The 22,859-nt window shown below is 45.3% G+C and overlaps 1 protein-coding gene across 1 annotated transcript in view; it reads right to left on the bottom strand.

Moving 5' to 3' along the window:
• LOC115461833 (aquaporin-7-like) overlaps positions 1 to 22,600 on the bottom strand; it is an 82,839-nt gene extending 60,239 nt beyond the window's left edge. Inside the window, exons 1-2 of the mRNA XM_030191892.1 lie at positions 22,509 to 22,600; positions 21,936 to 22,165 (exon numbers count right to left, since the gene is read on the bottom strand). Coding sequence (XP_030047752.1) covers positions 21,936 to 22,043 — 108 coding nt within the window. The 5' untranslated portion in view covers positions 22,044 to 22,165; positions 22,509 to 22,600. The remainder of the gene's footprint in view (positions 1 to 21,935; positions 22,166 to 22,508) is intronic.
• Positions 22,601 to 22,859: the final 259 nt, after the last annotated feature.

The raw sequence follows: 22,859 nt of genomic DNA, 5'->3' as shown, positions 1-22,859 counted from the left end.
GTGTGTGTGTGACAGAGAGAGAGAGAGTGAGTCTGGGTGCGAGTGTGTGTTTGAGAGAGAGAGTGTGTGTGTGAGAATGAGAGTGTGTTCAAGTGCGTATGTGAGACACAGTGAGAGAGAGTGTGTTTCACACAGATACAGTGTGTGCGAGAGAGAGAGTGTGTGTGAGACACAGACTCTCTGTGAGACTGAGTGTATGAGACCAAGAGAGTGTGTGAGTGACTGTGTGGCACATAGAGAGTGAACGTGATACAGTGTGAGACATAGAGTGTGTGAGAGACAGTGTGTGAGAGTGAGAGAGAGAAAGACATTGACTATGAGAGAGAGAGAGAGAGAGTGTGTGAGAGAGAGAGAGAGTGTGTGTGTGACAGAGATGCCCCCCCTCTGGTGTCAGGCTCCCCTCCCTCCCTCTCTCTGGTGTCAGCCCCCCCCCCCCCCCCCCCCCCACTCTCTCTCTCTGGTGTCTGAGCGTTACTGTGCAGGACGCTGAGCTCTGGCTGTGCTTCAAGGAACTGACCAATCCTATTTAATGGAATGCACCTCCAACATTCTGAAGCCGAGAAACATCGTGTGGTTGGTCACTTCTGCTTGTGACGAACCCGGAAGTATGTGATGTCAATTCAGGAGATGGATACAGAGAGCAGGAATGCCTCAGCCATGCAGTCAGCTTCAGAATGTTGGAGGTGCGTTTTATTATATAGGAAAGGAACTGACCAATCCTATTTAATAGAATGCACCTCCAACATTCTGAAGCCGAGAAACCTCGTGTGGTTGGTCACTTCTGCTTGTGATGAACCCGGAAGTACGTGATGTCAATTCAGGAGATGGATACAGAGAGCAGGAATGCCTCAGCCATGCAGTCAGCTTCAGATTCTTTTTTTTTTTACTCTCAGAATCTTTATTTTTTCTCAATATGTATTGCTTGCTTTCTGCTGTGGCTGCTACTCATTTTGCCAAAATTTACCAGTTTACTATTAATGCTGTACCTTGTAGATACCGTGTTTCCCCGAAAATAAGACACTGTCTTACATTAATTTTTGCCCCCCAAAATGCGCTAGGTCTTATTTTCAGGGGCTGTCTTATTTTTCAGGGGAAACATCGGTGTTGGCCCGCCCGCCCTCCGTCGCTCCCGGAACTAACCTTAAACGCCTCCTTTCACCTTCGCAGCAGCAGGGCAGGCCACTCCTTCCTTCCGTGTCCTGCCCTCGCCTGACGTAACGTCCGCAAGGGCAGGGCACGGAAGGAAGAAGAGGTCTGCCCTGCTGCTGCGAAGGTGAAAGGAGGCGTTTAAGGTTAGTTCCAGGAGCGACGGAGGGTGGGTGGAGGGGGGGGGGCCCGGCGACCTCGGGTGGGGGGGGGGGGCGGCCCGGGGGCGGCCTTGTCTGGCTCTCGGTGGCCCTGCTTTCAAACAAAAATTTGCTAGGTCTTACTTTCGGGGGAGGCCTTATATCTACCAATTCAGGAAAACCTCTACTAGGTCTTATTTTCGGGGGATGTCTTACTTTCGGGGAAACGGGGTAGTACATTTGAAGAATTATAATGAATTTGTTTCTACCTGACTGTTTATGTGCTCAAATTCTGTCTCTCTCCCTCACTCATAAGAGATCAAAAATTCACAATTTATGTTGTCATTTGGAGCGTTTTCTCTTCAGATATATTTCTGGCACTTCCTTTTCACTAGCGCCCAGTACTGTACCTGTTATCTTGATGCTGTATACATACAGTAACACTTCCACCCTATACATGGAAATACTTTAAAAACAAATAGGAGGAAATATTTTTCACTCAAAGAATAGTCAAGCTCTGGAACTCGTTGCCGGAGGATGTGGTAACAGCAATAGTTCCTGGAGGAAAAGTCCATAGTCTGCTATAGAGGTGGACATGGGGAAGCCACTGCTTGCCCCGGGATTGGTAGAATGGAATGCAAAATGGCCGCTGCTTAACGGGCTGACGATCCATCGGCTCCTGTCACCATCTCGGAGTGGCCCGCTGTTTGCCAGGGATCTGGCCCAATTTTGATCTTCGGGGTCCGTGGTGATCTGTGGCTCCTTTTGCCATCTGCTTTGGAGCAAGTTGATTCGGGGAGCGGCTGGCTGCAGTCGGTGTTTCGGTGCCAGCGGGTGGCCTGTTTTGCTCTGTCGGTGCGGTAGCGGGTGCCAGGTCAGTATGGGGTGCTTGCTCGGGCCGGTGTTTCCTGGCACGGGCTTTCTTCGGTTCGTCGTTGCTGTCGGTCTCCATCGCTCTACAGGACCGTCCTCGGCGTGCTCTGCCCGAGCCTCCTGTCGTACGGCCTGCCAACCATTGACCGCTGGTTGCTGCACTGTTGCCTCTCCCTCGTTCTTCATATTTTTCGTTGGGAGTCTGCTGCCTTCTCGCTCTTCTGCCCGTCGTGTTGGAGTTTTCCTCTTCTGTCGGCCTGATGGAGGGACAGTGGAGGAGGTCCTTGGTCTGGAGAGCCCGACGGTTGGAGCCGCGGAGGACGACCGTTTGTTCCACCATTTTGATTCCTGCACAGCTGACTCTGTTGCTGTTTCTTCTGTGCTTCATGTGTTGCAGCAGGGCACTGTTGCAGCTCCCGTGTGAGGATCGCCTTGCTGGCCCTGTTCGTGTCAATCACCTCTGCCTGGATCTCCATCTTTCCTTTGGCCTCCTGCCGTCCATCTTTGTCTCCCTTCCCATTCCCTCTCCCTTCTCACCCTGTCTTCCCGCCCCTCACTAATGTAATGTACCTGTAATTGTATTTATTTTATTAGCTCATTGTAAGCCGCTTTGGGGCTGCAAACATGTGGCAAAAGGCGGGGTATAAATGATCTCAAATAAATAAATAAATAATTGGGCTTCTGCCAGGTACTTGTGACCTGGATTGACCACTGTTGGAAGCAGAACACTGGGCTAGATGGACCATCGGTCTGACCCAGTATGGCTATTCTTATGACCTTAAGCAAAGGGCAAGGAAGTGATATTGGCAGTGAGGGGAGAGGGACCAAGTTTGCATTAGCAACTGTAACATTTTTGGGGGGAGGGAGGATGGTGTGCCATCCCCCATGCCCAATCTAACCAATGCTCATGCAAAAATCCCTACTGGTATCCTACGACAGTGCCTTCATTATCGGCGTCTTCAGTAGCTGCTGCAGTTTGCAATTTGATTAAACTGGAGTCCAGTAGAAGGAAAGGAACAGCATTAGCACTAACATCTGGGGCCTTTCATAGGCGGTCGGTGGCCCAACTGTTTGGGGAGGCTAAAGGGGGCAGGGTTAGGGGTGGGGCCAGGGGTGGAGCTTATATACATAATTGTCCGATAACACAGAAAAAATAAATAAAAATAAAATAATCACAATGAATACCTTTTATTAAATTTAGATATTAGATATGTATCATATGTCAAAGAATAAAGTGGTTGCTCAAAGCATATTCTAACCACAATCGCTCAACTACAAAACACTAAGCACAACTTTGTGCAAAAACACACTCAGAACCTTACTGTACCATAAATATTACACTGGGTAGAACCTAATACACCAATATACCACCCATACGGAAAATGCAGACCGTCAACAATATGAAACAAGAGATCATATCATCACAATTCTCATGTAGAGCCACAAAACACCCTAATTAATGTGGGATAAAATGCCATAAATAAGTAAATAAATATAAACAATGTTGAGCACCTGATTCTCAAAGTGGACATATTCCAAACACTATAATGAAAATAAAATGATCTTTTCTACCTTTGTTGTCTGGTGACTTTTTCTGATCATGCTGGCCCAGTATCCGTTCTGCTGCTATCTGTCCTCAGTGCAGGTCAGGAAGTCATCCTTGTTAAATATCTCCCTGGCAACCCAGGACACCTCCAGCCAATCCCCCCTGCTCTCTCAGCAGTAAGGTACACAAACCCTAACCCAATTTCTACAACTGGTTACACAAGGCTAGAGGGCTTTCACTGCAGCTCCTGTTGTGAGGATGGAGGTAAATCAACAATTTAAACCCCTCAGAGCACAGCAGGGGAGGCTTAGCCTCTCCAAGCATCTTATACCGGGCGCCTATGGGGCCTTTGATCAAGATAAGTAATTTGATGCTTTTAGAAACTATTTTTATGTGCAAGATAACGCAAAACAAATCTATGAACTCTTTTTGAGACATTGTAAAATTGTGGACCAATGATTAAACTGAGGACTTTCCAAAGATTATAAAGCAATAACATGAAACTTCATTATATTCCATATTCTAAAGTCCGTTTATCAACACTTAGTTTCACGTTCCAGATGTTTTGTTTCATAGCTGTGGGCATATAGAATTTGGAAAAAATATTACACTCTGAGTGAGTTGTTGTCGATAGCGTTTTTTTTTTAAATTAGGACAAGCAGGGGTGGACTGATGGCGATCTGGGCCTTCAGGCAATAAGGGTCATGGGCCCCTAACCACCTATCAAAAGTGATTTAAGGGAAAGGGAAGGGAAATGGGACTTGTTATACTGCCTTTCTGTGGTTTTTGCAACTACATTCAAAGTGGTTTACATGGAGGGGCATAATCGAAGGTGAGCGCCCATTTCCATGGGCATCTATGTCCGAGAACGGGTACGTGAAGGGGCGGGACAGATCGTATTTTCAAAAAAAAATGGACGCCCATCTTTTTTTTCGATAATATGGTTTGTGCCCGGCCAGTCATGTCAGCTGCTCTATAATGGTGGGTAGATGGATCTGTGCATGAGCAAAACAGCAGGATTCTCTTGCAGAAGCCATTCCCCTACAATAATAGTATGAACTGGAGCAGAAAATGATTGGAGTGGAGGAGTGGCCTAGTGGTTAGAGCACCAGTCTTGCAATCCAGAGGTGGCCGGTTCTGCTGCTGCTCCTTGTGATCTTGGGCAAGTCACTTAACCCTTCATTGCCTCAGGTACAAACTTAGATTGTGAGTCCTCCTGGGACAGAGAAATAGCCAGAGTACCTGAATGTAACTCACCTTGAGCTACTACTGAAAAAGGTGTGAGCAAAATCTAAATAAATAAATAAATATTTCACATTTGCAGATGAATTTCTTGCAGCCTTCACTCTGCACCAGTTTTGGTGACTATCCTTATGAACTCCATGACCAAAGAAGTTTAATCTTACAAAAATATATCACTTTTATCACTAATAGGAACACCTTGCTTTAATACCGTAGAATATGATAATGGTCTTTTTGTTTCTGTGTTACTGTGAGTTGTTAAATGTTGTTGTATTTCCTGCTTTGAATGTCTTATTAGTGAAAGCTGGTTGCATCCTATTACAGTAAGGCAATATGGTGCAATCTTTGGACTCTGGGCTCAAGATGAGTCATTATTCCAAGCTCTTCTTATTGCAGTCATTGCCAAATATATCTGACTAATGCGGCAACACCACTGACCCGGATTAGTTGATGCTTTTATAACCTTGTAGGGTTCCTCTCTATTCACTCTTCTGCAAGAGGTTACACCCTTAAATTTAATCACTCCCCTGCACAACTGTAAAGCACTTTCAGCCTTACAAAATTACTCTGGTTTGCTCAGCTGAGGTTTGTTTACATGCAAAATTATGAGGAGTCAAAAAATAAAATCCCACATGTCCAAACCTAGATCCTTTTATGTTTTGGGGTAGGAGACACAGCATTTCAATTTGTAAATTTATGTATTTATTTGTTGCATTTGTATCCCGCATTTTCCCACCTATTTGCAGGCTCAATGTGGCTTACAATGTTCCGTCATGGCGATCGCCATTTCCGGAGCGAGAGATACAAGTGGTGTTACATTAGGGATCATGAATGGATGCCTCATTTTTGGAAGGGTTTTGGAAGCAAAACAATCTACACACTGAGGTTAAGCTACATTCCTCCTTACTATAAATATCACACACTAAAACAACAATAACTGAGAACAGGGTCCAGGGTTAGTGTTCTAGCTTTCTTTTTTACCTGCCTAAAAACTGAAAAAGTGCATTATTTCTCACTAGTATTCACTGCCATTTTATCCTGAATTGCAGGTATAGTAATGTAACTTTTGCTTTGTTTGGTTTTTGAAGTATACTATTGTATGTTTTGATTTATTTTTATTGCATTTTTCTAGGTATAAATTGCTCTGGGTTCATTTTGGGGGAGGGCAGCATATGAGTTGAAAAGTAATGTAGTATAATGAATCTTGTCAGTCGTTATATCAACTATGTAGCTTAAGATTTGCAATGCATGTTATATCTGATATATTGTTTTGTAAACATATTTTTTTAATTTTGTCGTTTCACTATACTTGAGTTTGATGATTGCTGAGACCTGAAAGTATTGGACACTTCCTTGGCATACTTCTTTGTGTATCGTTTAAGACGGATAAGTATCCAAACACTTTTTACTCCAATTAAGACTCCTGAGGCAGGCCTGTGGCCGAAACATGGTACTGTGTCGAGTCTTCAATAAAGTTTACTCTTTTACACACCATCATAGTCTCTACGTCCTGAAGTCATTGGTCCACTTCTCACTTGTTTTTGTGTATAAAAAATCTACAGTATAATGGATTAATTGGCTTCATTACCTTGCAATGGACCAACAGAAAATCTATAGTAATATATGAGATTTCAAAACCACATAGATCACTTCTCCAAGCTCCAGCTCATGTGGTCCTGCGAGAGGTGGTAGAGAGGAAAAGGGTAACGGAATTCAAAAAAGCATGGGATAAACATAAAGAAATCTGGTTTAGAAGGAATGGATTCAAAGAAGATTAGTGGAGATCAAGAAGTAAAACGGTAATTGGGAAGCAAAGCCAATACTGGGCAGACTTCTATGGTCTGTGCTCTGATTGTGGTTAGACAGATTCAGCTTCAGAAGTTGGAGAACAAGGCCAGCGCTGGGCAGACTTCTAAGGTCTGTGCCCTAATTGTGGCTGAATAGATTTGGATGTGATGAAGTGGAGCTGTCCAGGGGCTTTGATGTCAAATTCAGATACATGGTATACATATGAAGTATTCCAACCTGGTAAGTGGAGTTTGATATACAAATGTAATTAGTTTAAAGGTGTCCCTTTAAAATAAAGGAAAAAAACTCAAACCTTTGCAGAATTTATCTAACAAATGGAACCTCAAACCTCCAAACAAGGGACCATACCAAAGTACTCACCACACCTTGTATACACAGGAGTAGGTTACTATCATAGGTTCCTACTAAGAAGGAAGTAGAGAAAAAAAGCCCAAGCGCAAAAACTCATAAATGAGAACATCGCGTGGGATAAAAATCCGACGAAAAAACGCCGACCCGACGCTGGCGTTTTTTCGTCGGATTAATAATTTTTGTAAGGCTCTGGAGCCCTTGGGGGATTGTAGATTGCCAGCATTCTTAACAAATCAAGAACACAGGTTCCGTTGGAAGCTTCCATGCTGGGATTAAGCTAAGTAAAAAACTTTATATTTGGATGCTTGGCGAAGGGGGTTACCAAGTTTACTAAGTAAGAGTGGGTAGGTGTAGGTTTACCCTTACTGTTATAATTCTCTAGTTGGTTACTTTGGGCTCTCTTCTCTCGAGGGGTCTCCTTATAGGCAGTCTGGTTCTGGGCTGGGGTCAATTTGGGTTTTTGGTGTTCCTTTAATATATTTTTATAAGAGGGAAGGAGAGTTTTTCATCCCACGCGATGTTCTCATTTATAATGAGTTTTTGCGCTTGGGCTTTTTTTCTCTACTTCCTTCTTAGTAGGAACCTATGATAGTAACCTACTCCTGTGTATACAAGGTGTGGTGAGTACTTTGGTATGGTCCCTTGTTTGGAGGTTTGAGGTTCCATTTGTTAGATAAATTCTGCAACGGTTTGAGTTTTTTCCTTTATTTTAAAGGGACACCTCTAAACTAATTACATTTGTATATCAAACTCCACTTACCAGGTTGGAATATTTTATTTTGAGTTTGAATTCTCCAGTAATTGTTAGATTATACATATGAAGTATCACATACCATACGTAATCAGTGTATCTTGTTGGGCAGACTGGATGGACAGTCTTATAAGCATGAACCGTGCTCATAGCATGAGAACAGCCCCACACAGAAGGAAGCTGGTGTTGTAGCTTAGATGTCATTGCTTTACTTAGTTTCTGGACATGAAACTGACATATTTCATTCTCTAAAAACTGAAATACACTTTTTGTTCATCCCTTCATTTGTCTGGTTGGTCCTGATCTCTCTTTGCTGCTGCTACTTCTTCTTGTTGGTTTTCTCCTAAATCCTCCAGGATCTCATTTACATTTTTCTCTTTTTCACTCTAGACATGCGGGTTTACGCTCCTCTGCCAGATTGTAAGCTCTTCGAGCAGGGACTGTCTTTCCATGTTAAATTGTACAGCGCTGCGTAACCCTAGTAGCGCTTTAGAAATGTTAAGTAGTAGTAGTAGTTATGGACTGAGAGTCTGGTTAAATAATGTTACCCCTATATAGGGTCCTGTGCAGTCCACAACTAGTCAGTATTTCTGTTTCCAGCAGATAATTATTATTATTACTAATAAGAAATGCCCGTTTCTGGCAAAAATGAAACGGGCGCTAGCAGGGTAATCCCCCCCCCCGTCCTCCCTCCCTCCCGAGTTGCAGACACCCCCTCCGTGCCTCCGTTCCGAGTTGCAGAGCTCTCCTCTTCGTCCCTTCGTCCCTCAGAGACGTGGTTGCGAGGGCCGCCCCGCCCTCAACGTCATCGCGTTGTGACGCGAGGGCCGCCCCGCCCTCAACATCATCGCGTTTTGACGCGAGGGTCGGAGCTACAGTGACTGGAGCCTGCAGGCCAAACCGGATATCTCGGGCGCCTCAAGTTTCCGGCTTGAGGCTTCAAAGTGCCTTTTATATATATAGATTATTACATTTGTATCCCACATTATCCCACCTTTTTGCAGGCTCAATGTGGCTTATAATTCATCGTGGATACTGGAAATAGAAAAGAATGTACATTGGTTTTTGCAGACGTTTTGGGTACATGATGGTGAAATACATGATAGTGTTAAAGCCATAGACATTAGGTACATGATAGTGTGAAAGCAGAAGACATTAAAGAACATTCCTGGGTCTCTTAAAGAAAGTAGAGTTACGCGTGTTGTTCTTTATGATATATTTTGTCGAAGAGATAAGTTTTCAGGAGTTTGCGGAAATTGGTCATTTCGTAGACCGATTTCAGGTTACGTGGCAGTGAGTTGCAGAGCTGTGTGCTTGTACAGGAAAAGGTTGATGCATGCATTGATTTGTATTTCAAGCCTTTACATTTGGGAGGATGAAGATTGAGGAATGTGCGGGAGGATTGTTTTTTGCATTTCTTTCTGACATAGACCTATGTGGTGTGGATCTGGTCTGAGGAGGTAACAAGTGTTGAGACCAAGGTCCTTTCAATAAAGGTCTGTGTTAAAGAGAGAGAGAGAGAGGAGTAACAAGAGGGCTACAATTGGTTGGGGCTGGTCTGACAGCCTAGGTGGTGCCAGGTTCCTACCCCCTTCCCCTTTTTCATGCTCATCCACCCAGGAATGCTAAAAAAAATCATCTCGCACATTCCTTAATCTTCATTTCCCCAATTGCAAAGGTCTAAAATACAAACTAATGCACGCATCAACCTTTTCCTATATGAGCACGCAATTCTGGAACGTGCTGCCACGCAACCTAAAAGCGATCTATGAACTGACCAACTTCCGCAAACTACTGAAGACCCATCTCTTTGACAAGATATACCACAAAGATCAACACATCTGAAACTCCCCACATATATCCAGAAATGTTTAATAATGCCTTCTGTTATATTACTATCATGTATTCCATTACCTTGCAACCCAAAATCCTTCTGTAATACCAAATGTCGATTCTCTTCTTATTTCCACTATCCATGATGTATTGTAAGCCACATTGAGCCTGCAAAGAGGTGGGATAATGTGGGATACAAATGCAATAAATAAATAAATAAATAAAAATAAATCAAGGGAGATTATTGCTGGGCCTTCTGTTCTTCTCTCCTAGTTTTGGGAGGAGTCTAGGCTGTGAGCCCAGAGAGGAAGTGAAGGGGCACAGAAAGATCTCTGGGGCTGCTAAAGCAATGAAAGGCAGAGGTGAGCTGTTTTGTGGGTTGGCCTCCAACTAACAGATCTGGAGTGCTCTGGGTGTGAAAACAGAGCACAATGCATGTCAGCATAGGCCAAGTGTAGCAAGTGTTGTGTGATCAACAGTAATCACTATTGCAATGTTGGATGGATTACTTTGACAGCATTAGGAGAGAGATCATCTGTGGCAATATATCAAGAGGAGCGGGGAAGGCAAGTGAAGTGCCTGGGGGCATGTAGAAAATATTTTTGGAGGGAACCATTGCCATGTCGATTGTATTGGAAGCTGGGCATAATCAAATGGAGGGCCCCACTACTGAATCCAATGGGAGATTAGAGGCAGGGTCCCTCTTAGTTGTTGGACTTGGAGCACCACAGCTTGTCAAATGTCTACTGCCTCAGGAAGGGGATGGCATTGGTCCCTCAGAAAAGGACCCCTCCTCTGCAGGGCAGCTGAAAGTCAGGCTCCCATCAACTAAGAAGCCCAGAAGGGACCTGAAGAATAAGCTGGATGATATGGCCTCTCAGCATCAGCAGATTCTTTAATTTCCTGGAGGGAGTTCAGGGGCCCTGATGGACCCTGGGGAAGAGCGCTGGAAGAAGGGGATATCCCAGAAGAGGACACATCAATGGTTAGGATCTTTTGCTGGGATTAGTTCATTTTCCTAACTACAGAGGTGCTAGTAAAATTGAAGATCTCAGAGGAATGGCCAATCGATACTGGAGCTACAGAGGACTATTTGCTGGAGGTATCTAGAAGCCTATCAATGCATTTTTGGTCCACAAGGTGATTAAGATCATACTGGAGGAGTGGGACATGCATAATGCCAGTGCAAAGGTGAGTAGATTCATGGTCAGAAGAAAAAGGGATTATGCCTTCCTAAAGTAATTGCTATGGTGTCTGCAGAGGCCAAGAAAATGACCATCCCAATGGAAGGTGGAACAGCACTCAAAAACCCTCAGGACAGTTGGAAGAAGGCCTTATTGAAACAGTCATTTGAAATATCCATGTTGGCCTTGCAAGTGTTGATCTGTGGTGGTTATGTAGTTTTAACTAGATCTGCAGTTGCCTTAAGGATGTCTTGCAGGTTTTTCAGAGGGACTCTCAGAGGTATCATGTTTGGAGGCAGGTATAGCCTTTCTGGCCTTGTATGACTTGATTCAAGCATTAGCAAAGAATATAGAAATTGTGGTGGAAGCTTGCCATCTGCTCTGACTCAGGAATTGGTCAGTCTATGTAGTGTTCAAGACACAGCTCAGTAAACTTCCCTATAAAAGGAAGCTGCTCATTTGTTGACGAGCTAGATACATTGGTAAAGGATTTGGGGGGAGTACAAGGTGCTTGTTAGTCTGGTTGTGAGCCCTTGGGCCCCGGCCGAGGCCTAGTATAGGGGTTAGGCCGAGGGTAGGTCGAGTAGGCACTACACACTACCCCAGCTACCAAGCCCTGTACACACACATGCAGCAACCAACTTGCACCTCAGAAAAGGGAAGATAGGGCAATCAGGTGGGCCTCACGGCCTATCTGGAACCGATTCACTCAGAATTCAAGCATGCGGGCCTCACGGCCTAACTGGAACTGACTCATACTTAGGGAGGGGAGAAAGAGAATAAATGAGGGGTCCCCCACGCGGACTGAAGCATCAGCAACACCCTCGGTGCTGGTAATCAAGGAGAAAGGGAAGCATACACAGAAACACGTCAAGCCGTAGCCCACCACACACAAAGAAAGTGAGGGACTGTAATATAAGATACTGTAGGCAGAGACCCTCAGCAAACAGGGAAGGGAAAAGTCCACAAAACGGAGTGCGGAGCCTAACACACAAACCAGCACAGAAAGGGACAGTGCTCTGTAATACAGGAGGTAGTACAGCAAAGAAAGGACTGAAACAGTCACAAAGGGAAGACTGCAGTAAACAGACAACTGCCAGAAGCAGAGAAGCTCTACAGACAAAGGGTTAAACCAAGCTCAGCACAAAGACAGCAACCAGAGGCAGGGAACACTGCAGACAACCGGTTAATCTGGAGTACAATGAAAAACAAACAAACAACCCCCACTGAGAGAAACAAAGGGCAGGACCTGCCAAACAGAAAATAAACAAATCAGGAAGGGAACTCTGGAGGAAGGGAAGCAAAACAAAAGAACTGGAAAAGAATGAGGAGGAACTCACCACACAGTACCAGAGCAAACACAGGTGTAGTGAGAGAGGTAATTAGACACACGCAGGCAGCAGCCAGCAGACAGAGTCAGAGCAATAGAAAACTGCAAGCCAGGAAAGGAGTAACAACTCCACACAAGCACAGAGCTAATAGCTCAGACAGAGCAAAGGTAAGGCTTCAGCAGAATTGGAGAAAACGCCAAAGCAGGGGTTGGCGGGAGAGGTGAGCTTAAGTAGATCAGACTGACATCAGCTCAGCCCCTGACGGACCAATCAGGAGTGGTTCCAAGCATTCCCCTGTCTGACTAGCAGAATTCTAACAGAATCATAACAGTGCTAAGGCTTCCATTAAAAAAAAACCCACAAGGAACCGGTAGCTTTTTGGCTATTAAAGAACACTTTAGAGACACTCATAAGTATCATCCAGGGAAGTCAGCAGTGTCCCAGCAGAGTAGATTTTTATCCAGAGGAAAGTCTTTTCAGGGTTATAAGAAGGGAAATTGAAAAGGAGGACACAGGAGGTGCCTGTAATTCCCAATGAAGCCTTGGAAGCTCTAGTTTTGTGTCTCAGGTGGGTGAGTACCTGTGGCTCTTTTTCTGGAGATGGGTCCAAATCACTTCATACCAGTCCCCTTTCTGATACTTTTATGGAATTCCCCTGAAAGTCTCCTCAGAAGGTAGAGGTAGTCAGATCAACTCTAGAAAGATTGCTTCTGATGGAGGCCATAGTCCCAGTTCTATCAGGAAAATGGGGTCTTGACAGGTACTCCATTTATTTTGAGTTTCCCAAGAAGGAATGATCATTTTGTTCAATTTTGGACTTAAAGCACGTCAACAAGAACTTGAAGGCTCTGAAATTTAGAATGGAGATCTTAAGGGCGGTGATTGTGGCAGTGCAGTAAAGAGAACTTCTGAGCTCCATGAATCTCACAGAAGCCTATCTGCATATCACTATTCATTCACAATACCAGAGGTTCTTATGTTTGATGGCTCTGGGGAAGCACTTTTCAGTTCTCAACCTTTGTGTTTGGTCTAGCCACAACCCTGAGTACCTCTACTAAAGTGATGGCTATAGTTGCGGCCATCTTGAGGATGCAGGGAGTGTTGGTCCACCCCTATTTCGATGACTGGTTAATTCAAAGTCTTTCCAGGAAAGTGAGGAGACCATGGCACAGGCGGTGCTATAGCTTCAGGAGTTGGGATGGGTCATCATTTTTGCCAAGAGCAGTTTGATTCCATTCCAGTCACTGGAGTACTTGGGGGCTCAGTTCAACACTTGTTTGGACAAGGTGTTTCTAACCAAGGAGAGGATGCTGAAACTGAAGTCACAGATCTGTGGTCAGACCCAGCCCCCCTCCTTAAAATCCTCTCGGTGTTAGTCTTCTCCTGAGCAGCGGCACTCATAGGCGGCCTGCTTCGGGACTTCCTCCCTGAACCATCCTACCCTTCACAAAACAGGAAGTTGCATCAGAAGGGGTGGGATGATTCAGAGAGGAAGTCCCACAGCAGGCCGCAGGCAGCCTATGAGTGCCGCTGCTCCAACCTGGGTGAAGACTTAAGCAGAGAGAATTTTAAGGTGGGGGGGGGGCGGTGGCAGAATGGAGGGGAGACAGGGAACAGCAGCAGCAGTGGTGTTACGGGAGGGGGGGGGGTGGCACAGGGGATGCAGCAAGACACATCCCCTGTAAAAAATTTCTGGCTACACTACTGCCCCCTTGCAAATACATGCTATGTAAGTTAGGTGGGTATTTACACTATAGTGCTTAGGTGGAATTTTAACAGTTATGCATGTATGTGCACTCATACATGTGTAAATACATTATTCTAAATATTTATGTATGTAATGGGTATATAAATGTTATCACTAAAGTTATACAATTGCTCTCAGTGGGGAAGGTAGACAGATTTTTGCAGGCAGTGCTGATTCTGACCTGTTCCTGCTCTGTCTACTGACAGCTCACTCACAAGATCAAAACTCAACCTGGGAACCACTTTTTAGCTTCTCTAACAGGGCCTCCCTAAACCTTTCTGCCCTAGGCTCCTTCCTGATTTGCCTATGCCTTAATCCCGTCCTGGTTGTAAAGCAAGCAAACAAGGGTTGGTCTCAATGACTCTCCGGTTTTCTAATCTAATTGTCTACATTTTAATGAATTAGATGACTAAAACTACTCAAAGGGTTATAAAAATGATGCTTATAAATCTAGGCCTTCCATTCATTTGCCTAATTTATGACCCTAGTGATGAAAACCAGTGCTAAGCTTCTAACTTTCTTTCCCCACCCTAAATCCACCCCTGTTTCCACCCACTTTTGATGCTCAAAGAGTTCAAAGAAAATTTGAGTATAAACTTAAGCACTCAGCCTTAGTAAATTTTCAAAGAGGCCAGTTTACATGTGAAAGTACCAGCAGAGCACTTAAACATTAACAAAGCACTTAATGCAGGGGGGTGTATACATGGATGAAGCGTGGGCGGAGCCGACAATTACATACATAACAATATGTGTCCATGCCATATTTACATCTCCACAGTGACTCCAGAGCCATGGCTGATGTAACTGTGGGTGCATAATGTTACATAGTAACATAGTAAATGACGGCAGATAAAGAACTGTATGGTCCATCCAGTCTGCCCAACAAGATAAACTCATTTTACACGGTATGTGATACTTTATATGTATACCTGAGTTTGATTTGTCCTTGCCTTTCTCAGGGCACAGACCGTAGAAGTCTGCCCAGTACTGTTCTTGTACAAAGTTCTGAAGCTAACGTTGAAGCCCCTTAAAATTTACACTCCAGCCCATCCCTATCTATTTAGTCACGATCAGGGCGTAGACTGTAGAAGTCTGCCCAGCTCCCATTTTGTTTCCCAATTACCGACGTCGCCACCCAATCTCCACTAAGATTCCATGGAACAATTCCTTCTAAACAGGATTCCTTTGTGTTTATCCCACGCATGTTTGAAATCCATTACCGTTTTCATCTCCACCACCTCCCGCAGGAGGGCATTCCACATATCCACCACCCTCTCTGTGAAAAAATACTTCCTGACATTAGTCCTGAGTCTGCCCCCCTTCAACCTCAATTCATGTCCTCTAGTTCTACTGCCTTCCCGTCTCCGGAAAAGGTTCATTTGCGGATTAATACCTTTCAAATATTTGAACATCTGTATCATGTCACCCCTGTTTCTCCTTTCCTCCAGGGTATACATGCTCAGGTCAGCAAGTCTGTCCTCGTACAGTTTGCAACGCAAATCCCGTACCATTTTTGTAGCTTTTCTTTGCAGCCCTTCCAGTCTTTTTACATCTTTAGCAAGATACGGCCTCCAAAACTGAACACAATACTCCAAGTGGGGCCTAATTAATAACTTGTAGAGGGGCATCAACACCTCCTGCTGGTTATGCCCCTCTCTATGCAGCCTAGCATCCTTCTGGCAATGTTAGGTGCATTGGTATCAACTTATGCTAATCCTATATAATAAAAAGCACCTCCAACGTTCTGAAGCTGACTCCGTGAAAGTGAAGCCTTGAAGCATTCGTGCTCCTGCTGTATCCATCTCCTAAATTGACGTCACGTACTTCCGGGTTCGTCACAAACAGCAGTGACCAATCACTGGAAGGAAACGCTGCAGAGCTGCAAGGCCACGGAACGCGACGTCACACGCATGAGGGTGTTGTCGTCCCTCCCTTCCTCCCTTCCAGTTCCAGGCCCCCTCCCTCCAAATTTTAAAAGTCATCTTCACTTACCAAATCGGGTTTACGGTGGCCGTCAGCAGCGGTAAAAGGTTTGTAGGCTCAGCCCTTCTCTCAGCCCTTGCAGAAACAGGAAATGAGGGCGGGACCAGAGCTGAGAGAGAGAGAAGGGCCGAGCCTGCATGCCTTTTACCGCTGCTGACGGCCGTCGTAACCCTGACTTAGTAAGTGAAGATGACTTCTAAAATTCGGAGGGAGGGAGGAAGGGAGGGAGGGAGGGACGATGATCCTGGAACTGGGAGGGAGGGGGGAATCCTTGAACTGGGAGGGAGGAAGGAGGGAGGGATGGGGGGGAATCCTGGAACTGGGAGGGAGGGAGGGAAGGAGGGGGACCGTGAAACTCAGAGGGAGGGGGGAACCTGAAACTCGGCAGGGAGGGAGGGAGGAAGGGGGAGGACGACCCTGGAACTCAGAGTGAAGGAGGGAGGGGATGACCCTGGAACTCAGAGTGAAGGAGGGAGGGGGGACGAGCCTGGAACTCGGAGGGAGGGAGGGGGGACGACCTTGGAACTCAGAGGGAGGTAGGGGACGACCCTGGCACTTGAAGGGAGGGAGGGGATGGACGTAGGGGATGACCTTGGCACTCGGAGGGAGGGAGGGGACGGATGACCCTGGAACTCGGAGGGAGGGGACAACCCTGGAACTCGGAGGGAGAGAGGGAGGGGGGATGACCCTGGAACTCGGAGGGAGGGAGGGGGACGACCCTGGAACTCGGAGGAAGGGAGGGAGGGGGTGCCCATGGCACACACTCTCATTCTCACACACACACTCTCTCTCTCACAGACACACTCGCACCCAGTCTCACTCTCTCTCTGTCACACACACACACTCGCACATTCACTCTCTCTCACACACACAGTCACTCTCACACACACTCTCTCAAATGTACACACTCCGAGTAAAACCTTGCTAGCGCCCGTTTCATTTGTGTCAGAAACGGGCCTGTTTTACTAGTATTCTATAATGGAGCTTGGGCTCCCCAGTATAGAATAGGACTCTACCACGCATCCGGGGGTGCCTAAATGGAGGCACCTAGTTCTAGAATTGCCCCCCATAACTTAATCCCTTTTTCTTATCAGAGTTAGATTGTTTTGATTGGTAATTCTCTGCCTTATCCGGCTTTGGGGGAGGGGGGGGGGGGTAGGGTTTTAGTTATATTATTATTGTCATCATTTCCTTTTCCTCCTGTTGTTCAGTCTGTATCTGTTAGTTATTAAATCTTGTATTTTAAGGGTAAACAATGTAAAGATTTAAAATAATTAAGGGTAACAGACCTGTATTCCCACAGTCTGGTGACATTTTTGCTATCAATAGAGTCACTGACTTGTTGGGGCGGTTTGAGTTTGTGATTCTGATTACAACTTTGTACTTGACATATCTTGTTCGTGTGCTGTCATTTGTTTATTTGTCGTGGAGGGGCATAATCGAACGGTGCCGGCCAAATCGATGGGCGGCCATCTTCGGGGCCGGCTCCGCGAAGGGGTGGAACCAAGCGTATTTTCGAAATACGTTTGGCGCCGGCCAAATTGCTCGCCGGGGTTAGATGATATGGCCGACTCCGATTTTCAGCCATAATGGAAACCGGAGCCGGCCATCTCAAACCTGGTGAAATGTAAGGCATTTGGGATTGGGAGGAGCCAGCATTTCTAGTGCACTGGTCCCTCTGACATGCCAGGACACCAACCGGGCACCCTAGGGGGCACTTTTAAAAAATTAAAAAAAAATAAAACAATTAGCTTCCAGGTGCATAGCACCCTTCCCTTGGGTGCTGAGCCCCCCAAATCCCCCCCCAAAACCCACTGGCCACAACTCTACAGCATTACCATAGCCCTAAGGGCTGAAGGGGGGCACCTACATGTGGGTACAGAGGGTTTTGGGGGGTTTTGGAGGGCTCACATTTACCACCACAAGTGGAACAGGTAGGGGGGATGGGCCTGGGTCCTCTTGCCTGAAGTGCACTGCACCCACTACAAACTGCTCCAGGGATCTGCATATTGCTGTCAGGGAGCTGAGTATGACATACAGCATACAGGCTGGCAAAAAAAGTTTTTAAAGTTGTTGTTTTGAGGGTGGGAGGGGGTTAGTGACCACTGGGGGAGTCAGGGGAGGTCATCCCCGATTCCCTCCGGTGGTCATCTGGTCAGTTGGAGCCCTTTTTAGGGACTTGGACCTGAAAAAAAAGGGTCCATATAAAGCGGACCAAATTCTCATGACAGCCGGCTCTTTTTTCCATTATCGGGCGAAGCCGGCCATCTAAACGCATGCCCCGTCCCGCCTTCGCTACCATGCCACAAGCCCCCTTTGAACTTTCACCGGCCCCGTGACGGAAAGCACTTGAAGCCGGCCAAAATCGGCTTTCAATTATGCCGATTTGGCCAATTTCTGGAGATCGACGCGGCGATCTCGTTCGAAAATAAGCTGGATAATATTAATAAAAAGACCTCTAAAACTTAAATAAAAAGAAGCATAAATCTGTTAAATATCAGGCCCTTAGTTATTCTAATAGATATGACAAGTGAAAGTGATTTTTTGTAATATCTTTCCTGTGTTTATTACTGTCTGTTCCTAGGATCCTCTGAGGGGGATCCCCAGTCCCATTCTTAATATTTCTCCTCTCACAGCCACTGGGGAAGAGACAGACTGACTTGTCCTCCCTAATCCATTTCAAGTGCACTGGTAGTTGACTTGCAAGAGTGCTTTCTGGGTTGTTTTTTTTAGCTCCATTTCTATGGAATAGCCTCCCTCTTTCACTGTGATCTACTCCAGAGTTTGGAGATTTCAAGATGGGCCGAAAAACTCATCTTTTTGCAACAGCTTTTTTGATTAATTTTAGCTTTAAAGAGAATGTAGCGGTTAGCTAGCGGAACTGACAAGGCTGTGAGGTGGGGCTAGTGGTTGGGAGGCAGGGATAGTGCTGGGCAGACTTATATGGTCTGTGCCAGAGCCGGTGGTGAGAGGCGGGGCTGGTGGTTGGGAGGCGGGGATAGTGCTGGGCAGACTTATACGGTCTGTGCCAGAGCCGGTGGTTGGGAGGCGGGGCTGGTGGTTGGGAGGCGGGGATAGTGCTGGGCAGACTTATACGGTCTGTGCCAGAGCCGGTGGTTGGGAGGCGGGGCTGGTGGTTAGGAGGCAGGGATAGTGCTGGGCAGACTTATACGGTCTGTGCCAGAGCCGGTGGTTGGGAGGCGGGGATAGTGCTGGGCAGACGTATATGGTCTGTGCCAGAGCCGGTGGTTGGGAGGCGGGGCTGGTGGTTAGGAGGCAGGGATAGTGCTGGGCAGACTTATATGGTCTGTGCCAGAGCCAGTGGTTGGGAGGCGGGGCTGGTGGTTGGGAGGCGGGGATAGTGCTGGGCAGACTTATACGGTCTGTGCCAGAGCCGGTGGTTGGGAGGCGGGGCTGGTGGTTGGGAGGCGGGGATAGTGCTGGGCAGACTTATACGGTCTGTGCCAGAGCCGGTGGTTGGGAGGCGGGGCTGGTGGTTGGGAGGTGGGGATAGTGCTGGGCAGACTTATACGGTCTGTGCCAGAGCCGGTGGTGGAAGGCAGGGATAGTGCTGGGCAGACTGTCTGTGCCCTGAAGAGCACAGGTACAAATCAAAGTAGGGTATACACAAAAAGTAGCACACATGAGTTGTCTTGTTGGGCAGACTGGATGGACCGTGCAGGTCTTTTTCTGCCATCATCTACTGTGTTACTATGTTTTCTCCTCTCTCTTTCTGAATGACTGTGATGAATGATGGTCTCTGTCCTATATTTTTAATGGAGTTCCTTTCTGCCTTTTAGACTTTGTTTTTTGTTTTTTAATGTACATTGCTCTGATTTTGTTTTGCAATGTCTGTGCTAATGCCTACACCTAGTCAAGCCCCAGAAACAGGGATCCCAGACCTTGTTTCACTTCTGTTATCTGTCAGGTGCCTCAAGAAAGGAGTCCCCTGGTCCCATGCTCAGTGTTTTATCTCTTTTCTTCCATAACCCACACAGAAGAGCCCTAGGACGGCACTCAGTATCTTTCTCTCTCTCCCATAGTTTGGAGAAAAGATTCCTAGGTCAGTGCAGACCGGGTGATACAAGGCTTGAAGCAAGAAAACTGGACACAGTAGCAAAAGAGAAAAGCTCAAGAATGCAGATACTAAACTGGTGCGGAGGCCAAGAAAGGATACAGACGATTGTTTCAATTGTATAAGCTGTCACTGGCTGGACTAAAAATAATTTTCAAGTACATTTTGTTATGTTGCTAGTGCATACTACACCTCGTGAACTCTAGAACTCTACCCTACCAACCGTACATAAATGCCAGATCTCTGCAACACAACAAAACTAAAGTACGTAATGGACGTAACACAACTCTTCCGTTGTACGATTCCCTAATGTGGCTGAGCCACATGAACTTTATCTTACCACAATATTTATTTATTTATTTATTTATTTGTTGCATTTGTAACCCACATTTTCCCACCTATTTGCAGGCTCAATGTGGCTTACAGTGTTTCGTTATGGCATTCGCCATTCCAGATTAAAAGATACAATTGGTATTACATAAAGAACATGGATAACATAATAGAATTAAGCAATCAGATATGTAAAGAAAACATTCAGAATAATAGGAAAGTGGAGATGCGATACAGTTCCTATTATGGATCATTGTGGTATGCCTTGTTGAAGAGATAAGTCTTCAGTGATTTAAGAAAGTTGATTAGGTCGTAAATTGTTTTCAGGTTAAGTGGCAATGTGTTCCATAGCTGCGTGCTCATGTAGGGAAAGCTGGACGCATGTGTTAATCTGTATTTTAGTCCCTTACAGCTGGGGAAGTGAAGATCCAGGAATGTGCGTGCTGATCTTTTAGCATTTCTGGGTGGCAAGTCAATAAGGTCTAACATGTAGGCTGGGGCATCTCCGTGAATGATTTTATGGACCACTTTGTATTTGTTTACACCGGAGTCTGCAAATGCCTCTCTGGTACTATGTAAGCCACATTGAGCCTACAAATAGGTGGGAAACTATGGGACACAAATGTAACAAATAAATAAAATAGAAGGAAACTCCTTATGGCACAATTCAAGTGCTGAGACGAGCACTAGCAGTAAATTAGAGAAACTCAAATCATCTCCAACATATCCTGCAAAAGGGTGACATTTATTCCTCTCGTGGTATACGCAAAATGAACTGATTTTGCAGAAATTAGCCCAAGAGCAGTCATTTTTACAACGGCCGCTGCATAGATTTGTTTTTGCTCTGTTTTGGGCTTTACATTTATAGCAAAATGATCACTTTATAAAGCACTTTTAACCTTATATGTAATGCCCATTATAAGCATCCACACAATCCTTCTAGCATATAGATTTTTAAAAGTCTTATATGAGCTGACATGTGTTCAATGTAGCACCAGTTCCACTAGCTGACTATTACAACACACTGATTATGATCATCATAAAATAATCTTACCAACCAATCAGACTGCAGCCGTCATTCACCAGCCTCCAACAGCACATTTAAGAAAATACATAATAATGTTTGTCCCGCTCATGTGGCCCTTGGAGAGAAGCCATTAGACCTTTGATTTGCCTAGAGAGCAGAGAACCACTTGCCATTCCCAGACCATTATATCTGCTCAGGAAAGAACTCGGAGCAAGCTTCATACTCTCTTTTTTTATTTTTTTCCCTGTGCAGTTAACGGAGTCTGAAAATACTATGTTTCTGTATAAGTGCAAACTCAGTAACTATAAGCAGAAAGATAAGAAACAGAAAGTTCATCTAAAGAGGTCCATTTTTCTCTGCCATTGTGCTTTCCTGTCGATACACTTTCTATGTGTTATTTCAGCAGCTTTGTCAGAGGCGCAGTCGACACCATGCCTGTCTGAGACGAGTGTGTACACAGCTTAACCATTGACAGGTACACATGGTGCATTAACTGAACAGGTGATCAGTCCAGAAAGGGCAGATCACTGAATCAGCAAAGTGTTTGGGGGGAAGGAATTCTCTTACCATCATTACAAAGGTCCCCAGGGCCTCGGCCAGCATCTCCCTGACCGTTCCGTTCTTGATGATACATTTCTTCTTCATTTTCATGAGCTGTTTCTTTTCTGTCTTCATTCTAGGGAGGCGAGGTCAGTTGGCACTTTACACAAGATGGTGTATTTGCAGGAGATCCAAGTTACGCTTCGACCTGGGCATGCCTTCAGCACTGTGTCCCAGCTGATGCCATTGGTTAAAGGCTGACAAATCCAAGGGAGAAAGAAACAGCCCCTTACAATGTTAGTTTTCTTTGTTTAAAAGAGAGAGAGAGAGAAAAAAAAAAAAACAACCTTGGCAATTGCAGACAAGTATTAATGAAATGAAATATCAGGCTGTAATTTTCTATTGTAAAGTGTCTTCCACGTCTTGATGACTCCAAGGTCCAATGTGTACTCTCTATTGCTAGCAAAGCAGAGCTGTAAACAAACTCTCTGCTGGTATAGTGAGATTTTACACAGCTCCTTGACTTCTAAGTTTAAAGAATTTAATTGTCCGGGATAGCTCAGTGCAGAGTCAGAAGGAAGTTAAAATGATGTACTTCACCTATTATCCTTGTCAGCTTGTGGGTTATGCAGCTGTAAGCCGCCCACTCGGTCAGTCCTAGGCTACATCAGTCTTCATCCACCCAGGGTGTGAGTTATTTAAAAGATAATAAGTGAGAGCTGTAATTTAAACATAGATAAATACAATATGCCTGACATAGTAATCACCGTGGCAATCTGCTTGTATATATATTTTTTTTTACAGCTGACTTTTTCGTCTCCTCTTTACCTTGGCATGCTAACACTTGAAGTGATTCAGTCACTTTGTCAGTTCTCATCTTGTTGCTGCTTTAACAACTCTGGGAGTTTTCCTGAAAGAAGCAGCAAAGGTGTTTTATGGCTGAGTTGAGCT

Source organism: Microcaecilia unicolor, chromosome 2 (genome assembly GCF_901765095.1).
Source record: "Microcaecilia unicolor chromosome 2, aMicUni1.1, whole genome shotgun sequence".
NCBI classification, from domain to species: domain Eukaryota; kingdom Metazoa; phylum Chordata; class Amphibia; order Gymnophiona; family Siphonopidae; genus Microcaecilia; species Microcaecilia unicolor.
The sequence above is the reverse complement of the archived record's forward strand: the minus strand, read 5'-3'. Positions and strand labels throughout refer to the sequence as shown.